Source organism: Elgaria multicarinata, chromosome 2 (assembly GCF_023053635.1).
Source record: "Elgaria multicarinata webbii isolate HBS135686 ecotype San Diego chromosome 2, rElgMul1.1.pri, whole genome shotgun sequence".
NCBI lineage: Eukaryota > Metazoa > Chordata > Lepidosauria > Squamata > Anguidae > Elgaria > Elgaria multicarinata.
The window spans coordinates 29,169,993-29,191,449 of NC_086172.1; the positions used below are offsets into that span (position 1 = coordinate 29,169,993).

The window sequence follows — 21,457 nt, forward strand, 5'->3', positions numbered from 1 at the left end:
TTCCCCTTACAGCCGTGCAGGGGACTGCTGCTTGTCTGCCACCACGAGCAGCAGGAAAACAGCGATCCCAGCTGCATTGAGATTACTGAGGGAGGGGGAGGCTGACACCTCCTTCCCTGCTCTAGTGCCTCCAGTTCAGATTGCTAGTGCTGCTCATCAACAGTCAGAAGAGGGGTGCATGGGACTCCCTGGGGTTGCAGGCCTCCTTGAGAGTGGGAGCGAGCCGTGGGGCCTGCCCATGCCGGCACTGTTGCCAACCACAGTCCCGTCTCCCTCAGTTATCTGGCTGCCCCTCCATCGTTGCGTGTTCTGAATTGCCTTCCTTCTGCTAAGATATTTCTGGATTCCATGCAGCAAGACCTGCTCTGCTTTCTAAGTAAAAGGGGAGGTGAAGTTATCAAGTTATGTCAGTTTAACCTCAGATTTTCTTCTAAAATTATAGCAGGGTAAAAGCCAAACCTTTTCAGTGTTTTGTTTCCATTTATTTCCTATGATTTATTTCCTATGATAAGAACCCGTTCTTCCCATGGCCCTCTTTAAGCTCATTTATTATTTCAGAAAGATACTCTTATTGTACAATATTAACTGAAAAGTTTATTTTGATTTTACTTGTGTCTCAACCTTGATTTCATTGCGTTGGAACTGTTTTCATGGTTTGGTTTTCTTTTTAATGCAACATGCAGTTAATCTTGAAAAAAATGTAAAAAGAGAAACTAACAGGACTGCAGAAATGAAAGGGAGAAGCCTGTCAGTTTTACTTTAAAAAAAATCTAAATATATAGCATTGATGCTTACATACTGTGTTTGAGCCGCAAAAGCGTAGCTGACAAATCTTCATTGTCCTCAGCTGTGTAGGAAATCCCATTACTGTTTAAAGAACACCCCCCCCCCAAAAAAAAACGATGTACAATTTATAAGTAGTTGAGCAATTAAATGGAAAGGAATGGTCAGGCAGAATTTGGGAGTATATATTGTACAATTAGCATTGAATCAGGAGTTTTTATGACTGTAGTATGTCAGTGTAGAAGTGATCAATGCAGGTGTCAGTTTAAGAGAAGATTCCCAGGGTTCCATCAAAAACTCTTTATTTAAAAATTACATCCTTCTACCCACCCACCCTAAACAGAACATTTTGGTTCAATGGATTTCTTCCATTAAGTCAAAGTTCTTTTCTCCTCTGTTCCCTTTCCGATTTCATGCAGAACAGGCATTACACACAACATGATTCGAGCATAGACAGATTAGTCAGGTTGTCCTGCTGTACCAAATTCCTCACTTAAGCAGGTGTTGCAGCTCATGCCTTTGTTCCTGTTCAGATAGTTGCCTGCCAACGCTTCCATTACTGTGTTTGTTAGGAGAACAGCCTCTGGTTGTGTGCATTTTGGCCCATTCCCTTCTATTTGGTGGTTAGCACACCGTTCTCTTTTGCAGCAGGCAGGAGCGTCTGGGGCGTCTTGGCTGATTCTGCCGTGTACTGGTACTTATTCGCGAAATGATCCACAAGACGTTTCCTGGTTATGGCCACTTCTCTTTCAAAGGCGTTTATTACACTCCAGCCAGTCTTGCACTTAAGAATCAAGTGAAGAATTTCATTTAGTTGTAAATATTAAAAACTAAGCATCCTGAACAGCTACATATGAGATCTGACGGGGGCACTGGAAGTACAGGTGCCTCATGCTTCCTGTCCACAACTTTCACATGTTCTCAGAGCAATAGGCACAAGCTTCCAATACAGGGGTAGCTTACACATTCCAGGGGGCTGCAGAAAGACATGGCAGCTGTGGTCTGGGGCAGTAGAGAGGAACACGGGAAACTGCAAACGCAACACACTTCTTGACACTCTCCTGTCCCCACAACAGCACCCCCAATCTGATGTGCTGACCCCTTCAGAAAAAAACAATGAATTAGCCTGGCATAAATTAAGCGCCCCATTATTTTACTATTCCTTTGGGTGGTAAGACCCTAAGTCTCCTGCTGTCAGTTGCATGTCAAGTGCTTCTGTCATTAACACCTCTTAATTGCATAGCACCCAAAGTGATTGAACTCCTAAGCCTAGGCCTTTGCACCGTCTGCTCTCAAGAAGCAGGTGTTTTCCTCAATCCTTTCCCACCTAGTTTAATCACAGTTACATGCGTGCTGTGCAGTATGTCAAGATGTACTCAAAACTGGAGCCAAAATTCATTTTGGTGTGATTTGCAACCCAGGGGGGTGGAAGGAAGGGCTCCAGAGATTTCAGAATGGGCGAAATCTTCTATACAGTCTTGGGAGGGGGCAGAGGCTAGTGGCTTTAATTCTGTGTGGTAGCAGAGTTGTTATTGTCAGCTGCCGTCTCCCACCTCCAGTGCAGCAGCATGTTTCTAAAAATAAAGAGCTGCTTTATCCCCTGAAAGTTCTGCCAAGCTTGTGCCCCCCCCCCGAAAAGTCCAGAATGTTCTCAAGTTCTCTCTTTTCCAGATTAGGCAGGGAATTGGGTTGGGGTGCGTGTGTCAGCACCATTTTCAGATAACATTCATTGAAACCAATTCCCACAGATACCAGTTCTGTTACTTACAAGGAAAATCCTGACCCGCTCCATCTCTAGTTCATAGTATTCCTCCACTGTCAGGTCGTCAAAACTCTTAGAGAGGGACAAGAACCCACAAGAGTCCTTGCTACGCTTGGAGTGTTCCAACCTACCGTGGGAACAGGTCATTAGTTAGATGCAGGATGAGCCACTTGGGACCACCAGGAAAGACAGAAGGAACTTTCTGGCACATAGTTACAGTTTCAAGCGCTAGAGTTCTCAGTGGGTGTCTGGTGGACAACTTCTGGCCCTTCGGATGTTTTGGCCTACAACTGCCATCATCCTTCACCAAAAGCTATGCTAGCTGTTAGGAGCTGTAGGCCAAAAGTCCGTCCCAAATTGCCCACCCTGGTGTAAACGTTTCCTATAAAATCTCTCCCAACATAAGCCAGAAGCCTAAATAAGTGATAGGGAAATTTTACGGTAGCTATCAAATTCCTTTCTAACCAAATTACTGGCTAATGGCCCAGGGTGGCAGTTGATGTTTCTTTAATGGGAGGCAAAAGTTCTGAAATCCATTTAAGTAACAGCGATTACAGGAGGTCTAAGGGGGGCATTTTCCCCTCCCCCAGACCTCCCAGCAGGCCACACCCCTTCCATAACCACCGATGATGATGATAAGGCATCTGTAGTGACAACAGAGTGCCAAACCAGTGAAAATTAGCTTTTTTTGCAAGCTAATTTTGATCATCTTGGAGCTCCCCCCACCCAGAAGCCATTCCCCTAGATGTTAGGTCACGGACCATGCATTGCCCTCTTCACCCTTATACAGAGTCAGACCATTGGTCTGTCCTGTTCAGTCTTGCCTACACTGTCTAGTAGCAGCTCTCCAGGGTTTTAGACGGGTGTCTTTGCCACCCTTACCTGGAGTGAACCTGTGCTCTACCACCAAGATGTGGTTCCGGACTGATCCCGATCAAGGCCTGGAGAAGATAAGATAAACCACAACCTGAAGCCAAGGAGCCAGGGCAATGCAAGGTATCAGAGAAGGGTAGCAGCTTGGGACTCAGAGAGCCAAGTATTGGCTGAAGGCACTTGGAATAGTTAGGAAGGAATTGGTCTAAATTAGTTACAGATCTTAAAATGAATTAGTTATAAATCTTAAAACACACACATTCGGTGTGTGTTTGAGGAGGGTTGGCTGAAGACACCTTCCTGGTTGCAAGTCCTCCCCCCCCCCCCGATATGGGGTGGACGCTTCGTAGAAATGTCTGCTCTTTGTTGCCTCTTATGATACACTTGTATATTTGTAAATAAAAGCAAATGTTGCAGAATCAGGGAAATGGCACTGGGGACTTGTAGCACTCTCAAGGAAACCAAACCCAAGTGATACTACCCCAGAACTCCCTCACCATTCAGGGATGTAGATGATTTACACCCGTTGGTAGGAAAGGTTCCTTACATTCCCAGCTCTCCTTCAGACTAAGCTACGGTGGTTAAGCGTTTTGAGCTACACGTTATGGCTTAGAATTTCGTGTGAACCATGACTTAGCATGTTGTGTGAACCAGTCCTAACCATGGTGGCTACATAACCATGGTTTAAGCATGCTCACTAACAGTTTGCTGCAAAAGGGTTAGTGACCTAACCACAGCTTAGTGTGTTGTCTGAAGAGGCCCAGTGTCTAACTCCACTCATCTCTGAGGAATGGCCTTGCTGGCTGTGGCTGATTGGAGTTGGGAGTCCAACCACAGGCCACCCTTGTTATGCCTGTTCTTCTTCATTTGGATTGCAACAACACATCCCCCCTTCTTGCCATGCATGCTTTCACTTTAAGATCTAGAGCCACTTAAGATCAATGCCTTCTTAACTCATCTAACTTTTAGTCTGATGGAATAGATGTGGGCTGAAGTGGAGAAGTCTTATCCAGATATATTTAGCTTACTATTTCAAGATGTCAGACCATACTTACCAGGGATCATGCTCTGGTTCCCAGCCCTCCAACTCTATCAAGCAAAAGAAACACTTTGCCACGTCAGGTTCATCCGCGTTCGGACAGTGGATAAAGCCAGCCCTGGCCATCTGCATGATAAGAGGATAACCACACCTTGAAGACAGAGGCAGGGATTATCCCATGGCTCTGTTGTGTTCCATGGGATAATCCCTGCTGTTCAGATCCTTCCCAATATCTTGGGCTGTTTGACCCATTTACTTCCATGTACCACTTCTTTAGACTCCTACAGCTCCTACAGTATTTTAATATTCACTTCCCCATGCTGAAAGTTAAACCCAAAACCTAGGGAAAGTTTTCAGTTCTGCAAAACATATACAAAAGAAAACAATGGGCCCAGTGTGTAAGAAGTTTCCCTACAACATCTACCCATCATGCAGGTCTTAGAAGTACAGGGACTTTGTCTGAAGAGGTAGCAACCCCAACCCTGGCATGGTTCTAGAACCTGTAAGATTCGTAAGTAGATAGGAAACAAAGGCTCAAGATTTGGGGTAGGGAGGGAGGCAGGCACATTGCTTAGAGTGACCCTACGAAAAGGAGGACAAGGCTCCTGTATCTTTAACAGTTGCATAGAAAAAGGAATTTCATTAGGTGTTATTTGTATGCATGCAGCACCTGGTGAAATTCCCTCTTCATCACAATAGTTAAAGCTGCAGGTGCCCTGCAGCTGGTCACAGTATAGCTGCAGGCGCTTTAACGGTTGTGATGAAGAGGGAATTTCACCAGGTGTGACATGCATACAAATGACACCTGCTGAAATTCCCTTTTCTATGCAACTGTTAAAAGATACAGGAGCCCAGTCCTCCTTTTCATAGGGTCAGCCTAGCATTGCTAAGCTTCGGTATCCTTCCCCAACAGGGATACTTTAAAAAAAAGATTGGGGGGGGGGGGGCAGAGAACCAAGGTTTGGAGAACAACATTTACCTTTAGCAGATTTAGCACATTAAGTCATTTCCTTCAGAAACACACACTTTTTAAGAAGAATAGACTGAAACATTCTTTAAGCTACAATTTTATGCACACTTAGAGCATAATCCTATGTAAAATAAAGTCTTAGAATTCAAATCATTCCCCAGGCAGCATGGGTTGCATGTAATTGCAGGCCCTTTTTCTGTCAAAACAGGCATAGGATTGCTCCCCCTTAACACAAGCTTTTTTGAATAAACACACATAGCTTACAAGCTAGTTCCACCTTCTGATTTTGCCGAGATTGATCAGGGGAGCTTTCTAGACTTACATTTTCAGGTGTGCATTTGCACTTCTCCTTAAAAGGCCACTGTGTGAAGGTTTTCAAGCGATTCTCATACTCATGCATGTCCCTAAATTCAAACAGGCGCTTGGAGGTTGAGTTGATTTCGCTCAGGAAAGCCTCCATTTAAGAAGCCAATTTTGTGGCCGGCTTCCCTTCTCAGCCCCCTTTCTGCCCAGTCTCCTGACCATCCCTGGCTGCCCTCTTTATATTTAACTCATTTCATTAGCTGGCTTTATTGGTCTCACCTGTGAACAGCAACAAATGTTAAACTGTTTTCAACTAGGAGAAGCGAGAGCTATGGCAAACTCCAGCCCCCACCCAAACCTTTTGCTTTGTTCTTCTGCTCAAATAAATGTTTTGAGAACAATATTGTGCAAAAATGCATAGTTCAGTCACTACGCCAGTGTTCCTTAACCCAGTGCCCTCCAGATGTTCTGGACTACAACTCCCATAATAAATTAGCATTGGCCTTTATGACTGTGGCTGATAGTAGTTGGAATCCAAAGCAACTGTTGTACTTAATGGTGCTCCCCGCCTCAATCCAGAGGGAGAAATATATTATTTCAGGGGAGGCGGGTAAGAAATAGATTATTATTATTATTATTAATAATAATAATAATAATAATAACTGGAGGGATTCAGGCTGGGAGAGGTCATACTACACTGTCACCATTGTGCTACTGATAGTTATTTCATAACTATATTATTTAAACCATTGAATTTTGGATCATCGTCGGAATGGACAGGTGACCTCACCATGAATAAAAGTCCAGGAGAAATATCTTGGGGACTGTAGCCCAAGTCTATCAGGGCTGGGCATCTTGTGCCCCTCCAGACATTTTGTCCTACAACTCCCATCAACCTAGCCAGCATAGTCATTGGTGAGGCATGATGGGAGTTGTAGACTAAATATCTGGAAGGCTGCAGGTAGCCCACCCTTGCTCAGGCTTACTTTGAAGGAGATCCTGCCTTACTCCATGAAGACTTACCCTTAAGCAAGTGTTTGTGAGATTATAGCCCTAAGGCTGTAGACCTGAACACATTTGCAGCTGACTTTAAACGTGTTTACTTGGAAGAAGGCCTCACTGCGTTTGATATGACCTACTTTATAGTAAGCATGCTTAATAGTGCAGACACACACATCCTTGATGTTAACAGGGCATGCCAATACGTTTTATGCTGAGGCTTAATTTAGTCACCTTTATTGGCTGCCATCCTGGAACTATTTACTGACAAATACTGCAACCAGATTCAGTTCAATGACTTTCAAGGTCTCTTTGCATCCTGACTGATGCACTTTATAACTCAGAAATAGCGTATTCCCACCCGGACAATGTGCATAGGATTCTTACAGCGCACTCTCATGCATGTCTACTCACAAGTAAGCGCCATTGAGTTCAGTGAGACTTTGCTCAAGGTAAGTGTGGGTAGGATTGCAGCATTAATGAATTTAATAAGGGATGTTCTAGTCTGCCATAGTGGCCTGTAGTAGGGTGACCATATGAAGAGGAGGACAGGGCTCTTGTATCTTTAACAGTTGTATTGAAAAGGGAATTTCAGCAGGTGTCATTTGTATATATGGAAAACCTGGTGAAATTTCCTCTTCATCACACCAGTTAAAGCTGCAGGAGCCCTGCCCTCTTTAGCTAGAGTGACCAGATACAATAGAGGGCAGGGCACCTGCAGCTTTAACTGGTGTGATGAAGAGGAAATTTCCTCAGGTTCCCCATATATACAAATGACACCTGCTGAAATTCCCTTTTCTATGCAACTGTTAAAGATACAGGAGCCCTGTCCTCTTTTTCATAGGGTCACCCTAGCCTATGGGTACGTACAGGCTCTTATACTATACAAGAATCTCTGGGGTTACCAGATGCAAAGAGGCCGCTGTCCCTTTCATTGGTGTGCACATGATGGCATTTGTCAGGTGGTGCTTTTCTCATCCCTTCGTGTGAAAGTCTGGGATTCCGATTGTCCTCTTAACACAGAAGTATTATGTCAGCACATCCATGCTAGGGGCAGGAGCTTTTGCTTGCGCTGGTGTAGTGGCTACTGGATCAAATCTTACTGCAGCTGGAAATCCGGTAGGTGGCCTTAGTATCCCATCTGCAGTATGGGAGTCTCATCATGCAGGCCTGTTTCAGAAGGCTATTGTCAAGAGTTTTGAGCTAAGGCATGTGAAGCACTGTGAACACATGCTCCATACATGCTAAGGGTTGATATAATTGAAGGGACAAAGTTTCCTTTAACAGCTGCTTGACAGAAATCCAACAGGCAAAGCTTCCCCCCGCCCCCCATGGGGAAGCAGTGATGCAAAAATGACTACCACCTGAACTTGGACCAGTGCCTGAGTTTCTTTCTTTTCCCCTCCTCCCTCCCAATCCCTTTTCCTTTTGTGCTGTGTCTTCTAGATTGTAAGCCTTAGGGCAGGGACTGTCAAATTATTGATTGTGGTCAGCTGCTCTGGAAGCCGTTTGTAGCGGAAGAGCAGGCTAAAATGCTTCAAGTAAGTAAGGACATAACTAAATAAATGCTTCAGCTGTTTTGCAGCCTGTTATGAAGTTGGCAAAGAGTCAGAGCCTTTGTCCATAAAGAATAGATGCCCGTGTAGGTGGGAAAATCCAACATCGGTACTGTACAGGTGGTACATCAAAGTATACTTTGTGTGGAGGGTAACCGAAGGATGAGGACTAGCTGAGGAGTTGGCCTAAATAGTCTCAAAGGAGGAAGGAATCATCCCTCACTCAGGGGTTGGTGGAACACCTGTTTTGCATACAGATGGTCTGGGAGCATCTCCAGATAGAAGGATGATAGGAAAGAGCTTTCTGCTTGAGACCATGATGTGCTACTGACAGCCAGAGTGGACAATATTGGGCTAGATGGACAAAGAGACTGACCTGGAATGAGGCAGCTTCCATTGTTCCTATGTAAGGCTAAACTTGGAGCAAAGTACTGTTGGAAAAGCAAGGAATTGGTACAACTCTCTGCTGTTGTAACTCCTTGCCTTCGGCCAGCCCAATGGCCAAAGTGTCTGGCGCAGCGCAGTGCATGGAGACTAGAACAGCCTCCCCGAACCTGGTGTGTTGGGACTGCAGCCCATCCCAGAATTATGGGAGTTGCAGTTATGGAGTTGGCCATGTTGGCGGGGTCTTCTGGGAGTAGAAATCCAAAATATATGGAGATCTACCTTCTGCCTGCTCCTGGATTAAGATGTTTCGCAGTAATCGAAAGAATCACATCAAATCTCAACCTAATGGTCATATTCAACGTTCTGGAAGTTTACATATTAGTGCTTAATGGCGGATCCCTCTCTGCTTTGCAGTTGCTTCTTTTCCCAGTGTACAGTATTCACTTGTTCCTTTATTTATTTATTTTTGTAAAAGAGCTAAAAGATTAAAAGGCTAGATTTGTGTGTCTGTTCATTTATACATGCTGCTGATGTGTAGTTGTATTAAATGGTTGGCTATGAATAATCAAAGAGCTGTGTTGATTAAAATGTGTAGTGTAAAAAAAAACCCATGATCTTTAAAGGGAAAGTACCTTATTCCTTTTCTCATTCTTGGTTTCCTAGATTATTCCAATGGTGCAGGAATTTATCATTGGCAATTTGGGGCGTATGTTTATTGAACCGCCGCCTTTTGACTTGTCCAAAGCGTTTGGTGATAGTCATTGCTGCGCCCCGCTGATCTTCGTGCTGTCTCCTGGTGCAGACCCCATGGCGGCTCTTCTCAAGTTTGCTGATGATCAGGTGTGTTGATGACCATTATGATGACATTAAGCTTCAAAGCTGCGACCACCAGTTCTGCTGAATGACTCAAGAGCAAGTGCCTTCAGAATTAGGCTTGATCTTGTGGCACCAGTCTACGTACATGTCTACATGCCCCAATAAATCAGGGGTAGGCAACCCAGTGCCTTCCAGGTGTTTTTGACTACTGCTCCCATTATCCCTGACCATTGGCCATGCTGGCTGTGGCTGCTGGGAATTGTAGTCCAAGACATTTGGAGGACTCCAGGTTGCATACCCCTGCAATAAATATTACTGTTTGAACTATACCTACCTTTGGAAGTGGGTGGAAGGACATGAGGTCGTGTTGTTTTCACCCTTGTAGGGAAGCTGTGCACTGAATTAGTGTTTTGGGTTATGATGTGAATTGAGCTTCAGATGAAGGTTTTCCATTGTTTTATATTGTGTGTACTCTACCCTGGGACCATAAGGTGAAGGGCTATAAATTTGAATGACTGATGGAGTATCCAATGGTGCTGTTGCGCCAGCAGGAATGACCGCTAGTTCAACGGGAAGTTAACACTTCAGCTAGTAGTTTTTCTGGAACTGGGATTGTGGAAGGGAGCTCTGCTGACTACCCTATTCTCTAAACACTAATTTCAGCTCGTTTTCCAGGGTTTCCTGTTGCGCTCGCTGTCATTCCTGGTAGTGCAACCTGATGAGCCCTGGCAGATTGCCAGCATTGGATACTGCCCTAGGATTTCTGAACATCAATATCTTTCAACTGCTGGATGGTTAGAAATGCACTCATGAAGTCCTGTATCTGCACGTTTCTCCATTCAGTTCAACGGAGGGAGCATGTGTACAAAGCCTTCTTCCTCCATTGTTGTGAATGAAGAGGCCCCATGATTGCACTCATTCTGCATCCAGATTGAATTGCTGGAGTCCTGTTGGGAAAGACTTCACTACCTTGGATCCCACACATAGGATAATGACTCTTGAAACCTTGAGCTTAAGGTGGAGCCAGTTATCAATTTTATCTGTCAGATGCACTTTAAAATGTTTGGTACAAATTCAGGTCAAGAGCAGAGAGGCCAGTAATAACATAGGCAAATGCTTATCCCCAAATCTGCCTGGTTTTGCCAGTAATCGTTGTTCTAACTAGGCTCACTAACTATCTTGAGATGAGCTGTTTGGTCTCACCCACATAGGCACATCTTGATGCTTGATCATCATGTGTCTTGCGCATCCTGCTCCTTGCTTTCTAAATGGAATTGCTGTGGGTGCCTTAATCATCGCTTCAGTACAACCATTTTCAGGTTTGCACATTCAGTCCCTGGATTGCTTCATGCCACTTTGTGGATCAAACATTTCCACCCGGCTGCCCTTGTCTCGGTGTTATCTTCCGGTGAAGAATCCTGGAGCACTGGATTTGCCATCCAGAATGTGCAGCTGTCCCTGTGCCACTTAAAAAAACACCCAAAACGGGGGTGGGGGATATCTGCATTGGCGTAGAGAAAATTGCCTGATTTGAATAGTGAGGAGGAGGAGGAGTATCCAGGTGACACTGGGACAGCCACCCCTTTTCATGGGAATTTCACAGAAATGGTGCCTCTTTGTGGACCAGCTGCAAGTAGGGAGCGCCTTGTGCTCCTGGGATCATGCCGTCCCCCCAAAAAGCATTGTGATGTGAATACAGCCCTGGTTGTTGCTAAAGAGAATGGTGGCACAGCAGGTTCACAACAAAAAGAAAGGTTGAAAAGTCAAAGCATAAGAGCCACCATTGTTGTCTACTCCATGGCAAAGATTCCTCAGGCCCAAAGCCAGTAGTTATAGAATCATAGAATTGTAGAGTTGGAAGGGGCCTACGAGGCCATGGAGTCCAACCCCCTGCTCAATGCAGGAATCCACCTTAAAGCATCCCTGACAGATGGCTGTCCAGCTGCCTCTTCAAGGCCTCTAGGGTGGGAGAGCCCACGACCACCTAGGTAACTGGATCTATTGTCGTACTGCTCTAACAGTCAGGAAACCGGAATCTGGCTTCCTGTAACTTGACCCCGTTATTCCGTGTCCTGCACTCTGGGAGGATCGAGAAGAGATCCTGGCCCTCCTCTGTGTGACAACCTTTCAAGTATTTGAAGAGTGCTCTCATGTCTCCCCTCCATCTTCTCTTCTCCAGACTAAACATGCTTAGTTCTTTCAGTCTCTCTTCTGAAAGAGAGACTGAAAGTTCTTCCTCCTGTCAGGACCTTGTGGCTTTGGGCTTATTGTTTAATATTTGCAGCAGCTGCCCACTGCGCAGGCACCAGCTCAAACCACCCACAGTAAAAATCAGCTGAAGCTTTCTGGGCCTTCACTGATGTCACTGTGCATGAATGAGGCTTGAAATACACTCAAGATGATGTGCTGGATTTTTACTTTGAGTGGCACGGAGGAGGTGGGCATATTCAGAGATACTGAAGGTAACTTGCCCAGGGGTCCCCCAAAACCTGGAGCAGGCACTGACCTTGAGGATCTTTTAAAGCAGGGGTGCGTAACCTCTGGCCTGTGAGCCTGATCAGGCTCGTGGAGGCTTGTGCTCACCTGACACCATATGGCCTGTAGAGGGTTGGGTGAGTGGGTGGTTATCGGAAGGAAGGAAGGAAAGGAACCTCTCGTGCAAAGCACTTGAGTCATTGCTGGCTCCTAGAGGGACGCCTGCTTTCGCTGACGTTTTCTTGGCAGACTTCGTAGCGGGGTGGTTTGCCGTTGCCTTCCCCAGTTGCGGTTACCTTTCCCCCAGCTAGCTGGGTACTCATTTTGCCGACCTCGAAAGATGGAAGGCTGTCGACCAGAGCTGGCTGCCTGAGAACCGGCTTCTGCTGGGATCGAACACAGGCCGTGAGGAGAGGTTCAGCTGCAGTAACTGCCGCTTACCACTCTGTGCCACACGAGGCTCTGGTTATCTGAACCCCAGCCGGTTTTGGTTTGCCACCCCTGTTTTAAAGACTAAAAGGTGGGATACAATCAAGATAAATTAGTGGTAATAATTAATGGAGATGTCTGTTAAAAACACCCTTGCACATGCACAAGTTACAATGCCAATCCTATATATGTCTATTCAGAAGGAAGTTCCATCCTTATGCTATAATTTTAAACATCCTAGGAAGTAACCCACGAACACAGCAGGACTTATTTCTGTGCAAACATGCATTGGAGCGCTCTATTAATCCACACACATAAGCAGAACTGGCCACATTGTTGAGGGGTATTTTTTTTTCCAAGAGAGCCTAGCCTTACCCTTCATGGAAAAAAATGGAGGCCGAGGATTTGATAAGAAAGGCAACCCTCGCAAGTCCATAAAGCAAAGGAAATGGGAGAGACTTTTGTGTGACATTTGCTAAATGTGGGGAGCCTTTTGTGACAAGTTGACATTACTTCGTTCAGCAAAGCTTTCTTCAGTAACCGCACAATTGTCGCCATTGGCTGTAGCCAGGCGTTTGTTGTGTTTCTGTGACCTTCAGCGGTATTTGGGTTTCTCCCCCCCCCCGCCCCCCGGGCTGATTTGTGTGTGTGTCCGTGTCCACGCAGGGCTTTGGCGCATCGAAACTGAGCTCCTTGTCATTGGGCCAAGGTCAAGGCCCCATTGCCATGCGCATGATCGAGAGAGCGGTGAAAGAGGGCAGTTGGGTGGTTCTGCAGAACTGTCACCTAGCGACATCGTGGATGCCCACCCTGGAGAAAGTCTGTGAGGTAAATGCTGTCAGTCATGTTAACGGCCACCGGTGTTTTCTTTTCAAGGCTGATCGGAAGCTGGGTGTGGTGCGTGATGCAGAGGTAATACAAGTGCTACCCGGTGGGCATATTTGCATAGATGTTTTATTTATTTATTTTCAGCATTTATATACCACTCTGCAGCTGAACAGATTCCAGAGTGGTGAACAATGAAATGATAAAAGAAATAAAATACCCTATTCAAAATTGTTATCTTTAAAAGCAGGGTACAATAAAAACCGTGGCTGGTCAGTCATGGGAGGTGCCAAAATCAACACAGTGTTTCCGCCTGCCTGACCTCCAGAGGGAGGGAGTTCCACAGAAAAGGGGGCCACCACACTGAAGGCTCTTCTCTGGGTGGACTCCAATCAGGCCATTGGTTTATATGGAACCGCCAGGAGCACAACCTCAGTGACCAGGCAGATTGAAAGGGGCGAAGGCACTCTTTCAGGTATTCTGGTACCAAGTTGTTTAGGACTTTATACACTGGTACCAAATCCTTAAATCTAGCCCGGTAAGACAGAATAAAGGTGAAGGGACCAGAGTTGATGAAGATAGTAATAAAGGAGGAGGCAGCAGTAGGATAACTTGTAGCAGTCATGCCAAGTCAGACACGACTTGGTGGTCCGAGAGCTCTTTGGGGTGACAAGTGAGCTTTGAGAGCGGTGCTAAGGAGGGCTGGCAACTGGCATGGTGCATGGACGGAGGACAGCAGGACAAAATGCTCAAAGGCAGGCAGGGGAACAGGTTTATGAGCACATGAGTTTGCACAGAGCAGAGATAGAGACAGATGAGGGAAGTGGTATAGCTGAGACAGACATGTCCGCATCCACGTAGAGACAAAGGTTCAGGCCCACCTAGGTTTTCCGTGGCTTTGGGGAGCTATTATTCCACACACCTGGTCACATTGAGGTACTTGGCAAACCCCCTGCCGCCTCTGATGCCCCAGTATGTAGTTTGGCAGCCTCAAGGATCTGGAATTCTGCATGGCAGGAGCCCGGCATTCCCCTCACCCACCTGCTGCTTCTCACCCTTCTTTTTTGTGCACGGGGGCTGCTTTCAGAGGAGAGCTCTTGCCAGCAAAAGGTATCGGGATCAGCACTGCTGGCAGCTGCCATCCAACGGCATGTGCTAACCGACATGCTGATTTGACCGGATCAGTTCAGCGTCTCAGCAAAGGCATCCAAGGGACAGTGAGAGAAGTGCCAAATCATCCCACTGGCTCGTACCTTTTCCAGGAACCATTTCCCCTGCCTGTTCCGTTTCAGAGCTACTGTCTGGAAGCTTCCACTACATTGGGAACACAGGAAATTTCTGGGAGGACGTACCATTAGAAAGGTGGGGTGAAATGATCGCAGCAAATGGAGACGAAAAAATGCTAAACGGATAATAATTCTTACTCATTTTGTCTGTTCTGGAACTTTGGATTTAATCAGGTTTCTGAAAATTGCTCTTGCATCAGCTTTCTTGTAAATTTGATAAAGCTGCAGTTCTGGGCACACAAAATCAGGAAGTGATCCCCATTGAACTCAGTGGGACTTAAATTATTTGCTGGAAATACATTTTTACCATTATCTAGGTTTCTAAATCAAATTCCAACAACTTTGTGAAGATGGAACGCTTTTGAATGGTGAATGGGTATTTGGTTCATCTATTAGAGGTGCACACAGCACTTGGCCATGCAGGTTTGTACATTTCAGTGGAGGCAGTTCATCAATGTCTGCACATGACCATACAGACTAGCTGACTCCCTCTCTTGGCATAAGTCAGGCAGCCTTTTCAGGATGGGGAATTCCTTCCGCCTGCGCATTCGAGCACCTGTGTCTGCAACCAAGGACCAAGCCTGGAGAATCGTTAGTCCCGATAAACGATTCCAAAGGTGTGGAAATCAAAATACGTTTAGCGCAAATAGAGATTGCCCCTGTCGTGAAATTTCACAATGCTAATTTCTGAAAAACCTTGCAGGGCACTTTCACGCTCGGAAGATGCGCTGGCCTTCGCAAGAAAGGTTGCCATGTAACTTCAGCTGGCAGCCGCCTGTTCTTACGCGGAATTTTCTTCTTCTTCTCTAGGAACTCAACCCAGACACGACACATCCTGATTTCCGTCTGTGGCTCACGAGCTACCCGTCTCCCAATTTCCCCGTTTCTGTGCTCCAGAATGGCGTGAAGATGACCAACGAGGCCCCGAAAGGTTTACGGGCAAATGTAATCCGTTCCTATCTGATGGACCCCATCTCCGACCCGGAGTTCTTCAACAGCTGCAAACGGCCTGTTCGTATTCCATTCTTAGCCTTGTCTCTTCCTTCCCCCTAGCGCTTTGATGATGCGTTTGCCTGTTTAAAACCTGCCAAACGAAATAGCCCGTCTTCTTCGCGCTGAAGCCTGCGTTGATTACCGGCTCCCGGGATGCAGTGCTAGCGGATGTTATTAAAATTTTATTTTTATTTTACCGCCAAGCTCCATTCCTTCTCCGCCAAGCTTTGGTTGGTGTGCCATTAATAACAGAGCTCCCCATTTAGAAAGTCGGGAGGAAGTAGTTTCCAGACACAAATCTGCAAGGCAGGGGAGAAATTCCCGTTGCAGAAGAATAGCTGAGCCCTGCGCTGCGGAGAATCGAGCCTTTAATCGAGAGCATTAAAATGCTAGCTTCATAGAACTGGGAGAGCTAAAATGGCCGTGCGGGTTGATGGATGGCGCTCATAAACACCTTCTTTAGAATAACGGCGCTGACTGGGGAGAGCCACCTGCTGTTTTCATAATTAGGTTTCCGAGAGCGAATGCGCTTGACCCAAGATAATTTCCATGATAGGTGTCGTAATTAAGAACCGGAGATTGTTGTGCTTAAACTGAGACGATGATCCTTTTCTGCTTGCCTGGCAATTAAAACAGGGGAAAAAAGGTCCCTAAAACTTTTGAAAACGAAAGAAACAAGCAATATTTGAAACCCGGAGACCATCTGGTTTTTTAGCAGGGAGAGGGAAGAAGCAGGAGAAAAGAGAGAAGGCGTTTGGGTTTCAAGTTTTAGGGACCTTGATTCCGGTAATGATTGCATAGGAAGAACCATCGGCCAAATGTGAATAGTTTCAGATAATGTTTCTACTGTGACTTTCACAGAGTAGGGGCTGCTGCAGTGCAAGTCCTTTCCTGCAGTGCAGTGGTCATGTCAGAAGCTCCAGCTGAAGGGGGAGGAGGCCACACTGCAGCATCACCCCTTCCTGGAAGAGTGTTTTTGCCTCCTTTGTAACCACTGGTGCAGCTGTTCCTGTGCTGCTTCTAGCAATAAGTAACGGGGGAGAGTGTGTCCTGCGAGGGGTGCAGTGGAATCGCGGGAGAGGTGGGGAACTGGAACTTCTTCAAGCACTTGGATTTTGATCCAAGTGGGCGAGGAAGTTTGGGGGGATGGCTGGAAGACTCTCCTTTCCTTTTGAAGTTGGCTTTCTGACCGCCACCCCACCCCGTCCGAGTCCATCGGCATCTCTACTATCGTCCAAAGATCTGCAGATCTGCTCTGATTTATCAGAGCATCATGGAGGGGCGTGTGCCAGCACTCTGTGGACACGCTTTCGTGGCAACGGAACGCTCTCCAAATCTAAGCAACCCAGAGTCCGCAAGCAGCCTTTCAACCTCCTTGGAGCCTTTCAACACGTCTCTAGAGTCTGGTCCCTGTATCAGTCTCTAGACATTTAATAATACAAAACAGATCTATGTAGACTCTCATGTGAAGTTTAAGGTCTCGGAACGTGTCGATTCTCATATCAGGTTTCAAGCACCGGGAAGTGTAGAACCTATGTACTGCCAATGTAAGGCAGAGAGTTTCAGTTGGTTGGAAGATATTTATTTAGTTATTTATTTATTTTTGCATTTATATCCCGCCTGTCTTCCTCCAAGGAACCCAAGGCGGCATCCATAATCCTCGTCTCCATTTTTATCCTCACAACAACAACAACCCTGTGAGGTGGGTCGGGCTGAGAGTCTGTGACTGGCCCAAAGTCACCCAGTGGGTTTCCATGGCTGAGGGGGGACTAGAACCCGGATCTCCCGACTCCCAGTGTGACACTTTAGCCACTACGCCACACTGGCTAGGGTTAGGGTTATTTGTCTCATGTGGGTTACAGATAACTGAAATATGGATGGTGCCAATTTGATGCTAGGCTAGAAAGGTTTAGTGCAGCCAGCCTCTGAAAATGATGTTCCTTATGTGACATGAAGGCCAGGGAGAAACCAGGGGGGGGAGCCTAGAAAAATGGGTGGGGGGGAATCTGCTTCCCCCCTTTTTAGGTGGGAGAGTCTCTGGGGAGAAACGGTCCCCCTTTTCCATGTTTTTTGGAGGGGCCTGCTCTCTAATTCTGAATAAAGCAAGGGGCTTGGTGCCTTGATTTTTGGAGTTAGGGAAGCCTGCCAGAGAGCTCTGCTGATACCTCCACCTCCACCACCCTGGCCTCCCTCCCCAGAGCTTCTCTCCATATATCACTTTCCCCCAGTTGGGCTCCAGCACTGCGAGTGAGCCCGGATTGGAGAAAGGCATGTGGACAAGAGGCGATGAAGAGGAAAGGGGCGAGGGAGGGGGTTGGCTCAGCTCTTGCCACCTGCACGCCAAGTTGATTCTGCACGCTGAAACTCTCCCATCCGCCACCCATGTTATACGTGCCTGGGGAGGTCTCAAGCATGGGGATGCGACCAGCACATGAGCTTAAAGAATGCTCTGAAGGCCCACGAGGCAGAAGTTAGCTGCTCTGAGCTCCCTAGAGGAAGTGAGAAGTGTAAGGGTAATTAACCATCACTGGAGCTACCATGGTGGTACATCTGAGATTTGGGGAGAAGATGAAAGGCATTTGTGCATGGGACATTATTTTCCATATGTCCCTCCCTTTTTTTTTCCTTTTCAAAGGGTGAATTCAAGAAGCTGCTCTATGGCCTCTGTTTCTTTCATGCGCTGGTCCAAGAGCGTCGCAAATTTGGACCCCTGGGCTGGAATATTCCTTATGAGTTCAATGAGACTGACCTGCGGATCAGCGTGCAGCAGCTGAACATGTTCCTGAACCAATATGAGGTAACCACAGAGATTGCGAAATGGGTCTTTTCCCTGTTGCGTCCTCTATGTAGGAGTCTAGAGCTCTGCTAAAAGGTTCGGCTTTAATAAGAATCATCTCAATCTAGGCCCCCACTGGACTGAGGTGGTGTTTTTTTTTACATCTTCTGACACAACTATGGGAGCTACCAAAACTACTACTTTGGGGCTACTGAAAGCCAGTGGTTTCAGCATTGGGCCTTAGACCAGGGAGACCTGGATTCACAAAATTTATGATAGTCTCCCCCACCACAGCGCCTTCCAGACTGGACTACAACTCCCATCATCCACGGGCAGGCTGCATTATGGGATGCCCCTGGGCTAGTCGCTGTCTCGCAGCCTAACCTGCCTCAGAACAAAAGTGGGAGGAGCTTGGAGAAATGGTGGGGTGAAAACCTTATTATCTGCAGTTCAGTGGTGTGCTGGGCTTTTGGGAACCAGAACCTTCAGCCTGAATTTGGGAGTGGGGTTAGTCTCAGCAAAAAAAAGAAAGAAAGAAAGGCTGTGTGTGAGAGAGACTGTACACGAACTCACACGCTTTCTCGTGACGCGAGAGCGCCAAGAACTCACGGCGGTGCTCGTCCTGTGCGTTTCAGGAGCTGCCGTTTGACGCCATCCGCTACATGACGGGGGAGTGCAATTACGGGGGCCGGGTGACCGACGACTGGGACCGGCGGACGCTGCGCAGCATCCTAAACAAGTTCTACAATCCGGTCATCGTCACGGACCTGGACTACAAGTTTGATTCCAGCGGCCTTTATTATGCTCCTCCCGAAGGAGAGGTAGGCATCGTAAGGTGGGCTGGGCGCCATCCGGCAGGGCAGGGCCGGTGTCAAGGGTCGGCATGGCGGGCCGCCTGCCCAAGGACCTCCCCTCCAGCAGGCGCCCCCGGAAGCGGCTCCTCCGCCTCTTTGCCATGGCAGCCTGCTTGTTTCACCTGCCTCTCGCTCTGCCCCAGACAACGGGGGTGGGTGAGAGGGAGGAGCAGGAGATGCCCCGGCCTCCTGGCTCCCTGGCTGCCAAGCAAGCCAGTGGTAGCCATGATGAGAAAGAGGAGGAGGAGCCAGAGCAGCTGGCAACAGGGACAGTGAGAAGGGAGACTCGCTGAGGGAGGGGCCCGCTGAAGGCATCTTGCCTGGGGGGTCTCCAAAACCTGGAGCCAGCATTGCAGCAGGGAGCCCCGTGGAAAGGGAACCAAGGAGATTTCATTTTCAACGTTTGCTAGAGTAAAAAAAAAGTTTGCCCCTCTCTAGCCACCAACAGATGTTTTAAAAGTCGGGTTTCTACCAAACCCCCACAGGTCTAGCAAGAGCTGGATACAGGGCCCAGGAGGGGGCTGTGTCGGTCGAAGTGGGGTTGACACATCGTGGTCGCTAAGGGTGGGGAACAGATCTAGCCCCCACCCCAAGGATAACCCTGAGCGCAGCAGGTCTAGCTCTCTCCTCTGCGTGAATGATTGCCCTGGCCCTTTGCTGTGGGGAAAGCGGAAAGCACTGCCCTTGGCTGCGAGGGTTGAGTAAGGTGGCCGGTCATCACTGGTACCAGGTGGCCTGGCCCTCACTGACTGCCATCCCATAGGGCAGACTTCCTGGAGCATTTGGCCCCCTCCAAATGTTTTGGACTACAACTCCCATCAGTCCAGCCAGCAAGGCCCATTGTTGGAGGTGGTTGGAATTGTAGATCCAAACCTCTGGAAGGCAACAGGCTGGAGAAGGCTGTCGGTGTGTAGGAAAAATACACCACTTGGCGCAGAGCACACGTTAGGAGGCTCCGTGTGTGTATACGGGCACAGCGCACGCACACAGACCATCTTTGCAATACATGGGCCCTTTCTCTGCACACGTTGTGTTCATCATTATGATGACCGTTTTGCTACTTTAGATAGGATAAATTCCAGGGGGCCGGGCTTCAAAAACACACATCCCATAACCATCTTTCACAACGAAGACTTGACTCTATGCTAGCTGAAAGAAGAGGGCTCATAGGTTCAGCTGAACAGATTATACACAGCTTTGGTCCTTGTGCCCCCCAAAATGTCCAGGATCCAAGCCATTTTTCTCGTGTTCTGTCTCCAATCTTTTTCAGCATCTAAGCTACATTGAATACACCAAGACCCTTCCTCTGAACCCTGCCCCAGAAATCTTTGGGATGAACTCCAACGCCGATATCACCAAGGATCAATCCGAAACGCAGTTGTTGTTCGATAACATTCTTCTCACACAGGTACGTCTATTTTACTCCCAGACATTGGGGGCATTCAGAGTTACTGCTTACGTAGCTATTACTGTTCCTGGCTTTAAAATTATTGATCAATCCTTTGGAATAAAATTTTAAATACACCGAATGTGCTCTTCCTTCCTTCGCATGAATATCTTGCAATATTCATGAATTCACTGGCGCTTTTATGATGCGGAACGCCATGATTAGCTTTTATAAGAGTAATTTCCAGGGAGTTCGTAGAAAACTAAATGAAGGAGAATTCAAGAAAAGAGTTAGGTTATCTGAATATTCTCAAGTTTTCTAGTGCATCATACTGATTCTGTTGTCAGGGTGGGAGGTGGAGGCATTGAACACTTTGTCCCTTTCTGTTTTCCAGATGTAATAACTCCTACAGCCTATTTGCCCCATGGAGAAAAACATACAGGTTCCATAAGGATACCTAATTAAACGTATACCTGGATCTCAATACATTTGCTGTGTGCAGAGAAGGGTGGGTGGGAGGGTATGGGATGTGCGTATATCTCTCCCCTTCCTGGCAGTGTCCTGGTGTCCTGTTTTCATACATGCCCATTTGCCAGATGGTTGGATCTTTTGAGGATCCCTCTGTGCATGGGAGTTCTGTCCTCGTGCGGGAAGACCGCGCCTCAAACCACTTGGAATAAGGACCAAGGCAGTGGGAAAGGAGAATTGCTGTTTGCGGGGTGTTCAGCTCCCCTGCGGCAAACAAATACAGGAGGTTTTGCGGTGTTTTGAAAGCCTGCGCTGCTGCTTGACTAGAGGCGATAGTGGGAGAAAAGAGGTGTCTATGCACAACGATGTCGCTCTCGTGCCTCTTCTGCTCTCCTAAAACTATTGTCTGTCTTCGGACTTAGCCTGATAATTCAGCTAGGGCAGCCTTCCCCAATCTGGCGTCTTCCTGATGTTTG

At 47.1% G+C, this 21,457-nt stretch overlaps 2 protein-coding genes across 2 annotated transcripts in view; one reads left to right on the plus strand and one right to left on the minus strand.

The window, feature by feature from the left end:
* The window catches only part of DNAH7 (dynein axonemal heavy chain 7), a 163,477-nt gene that overhangs the window by 135,507 nt on the left and 6,513 nt on the right, over positions 1–21,457 (plus strand). Inside the window, exons 54-59 of the mRNA XM_063118294.1 lie at positions 9,336–9,512; positions 13,059–13,220; positions 15,314–15,514; positions 18,132–18,293; positions 18,908–19,093; positions 20,397–20,534. Coding sequence (XP_062974364.1) covers positions 9,336–9,512; positions 13,059–13,220; positions 15,314–15,514; positions 18,132–18,293; positions 18,908–19,093; positions 20,397–20,534 — 1,026 coding nt within the window. The remainder of the gene's footprint in view (positions 1–9,335; positions 9,513–13,058; positions 13,221–15,313; positions 15,515–18,131; positions 18,294–18,907; positions 19,094–20,396; positions 20,535–21,457) is intronic.
* On the minus strand, positions 1,397–5,887 carry LOC134392157 (baculoviral IAP repeat-containing protein 5.1-like). Its single transcript, XM_063116234.1, has 4 exons — positions 5,750–5,887; positions 4,474–4,583; positions 2,552–2,672; positions 1,397–1,567 (listed from the first exon to the last, which is right to left on the minus strand). Exons 1-4 carry the CDS (start codon positions 5,885–5,887, stop codon positions 1,397–1,399), a joined length of 540 nt encoding a protein of 179 aa, XP_062972304.1.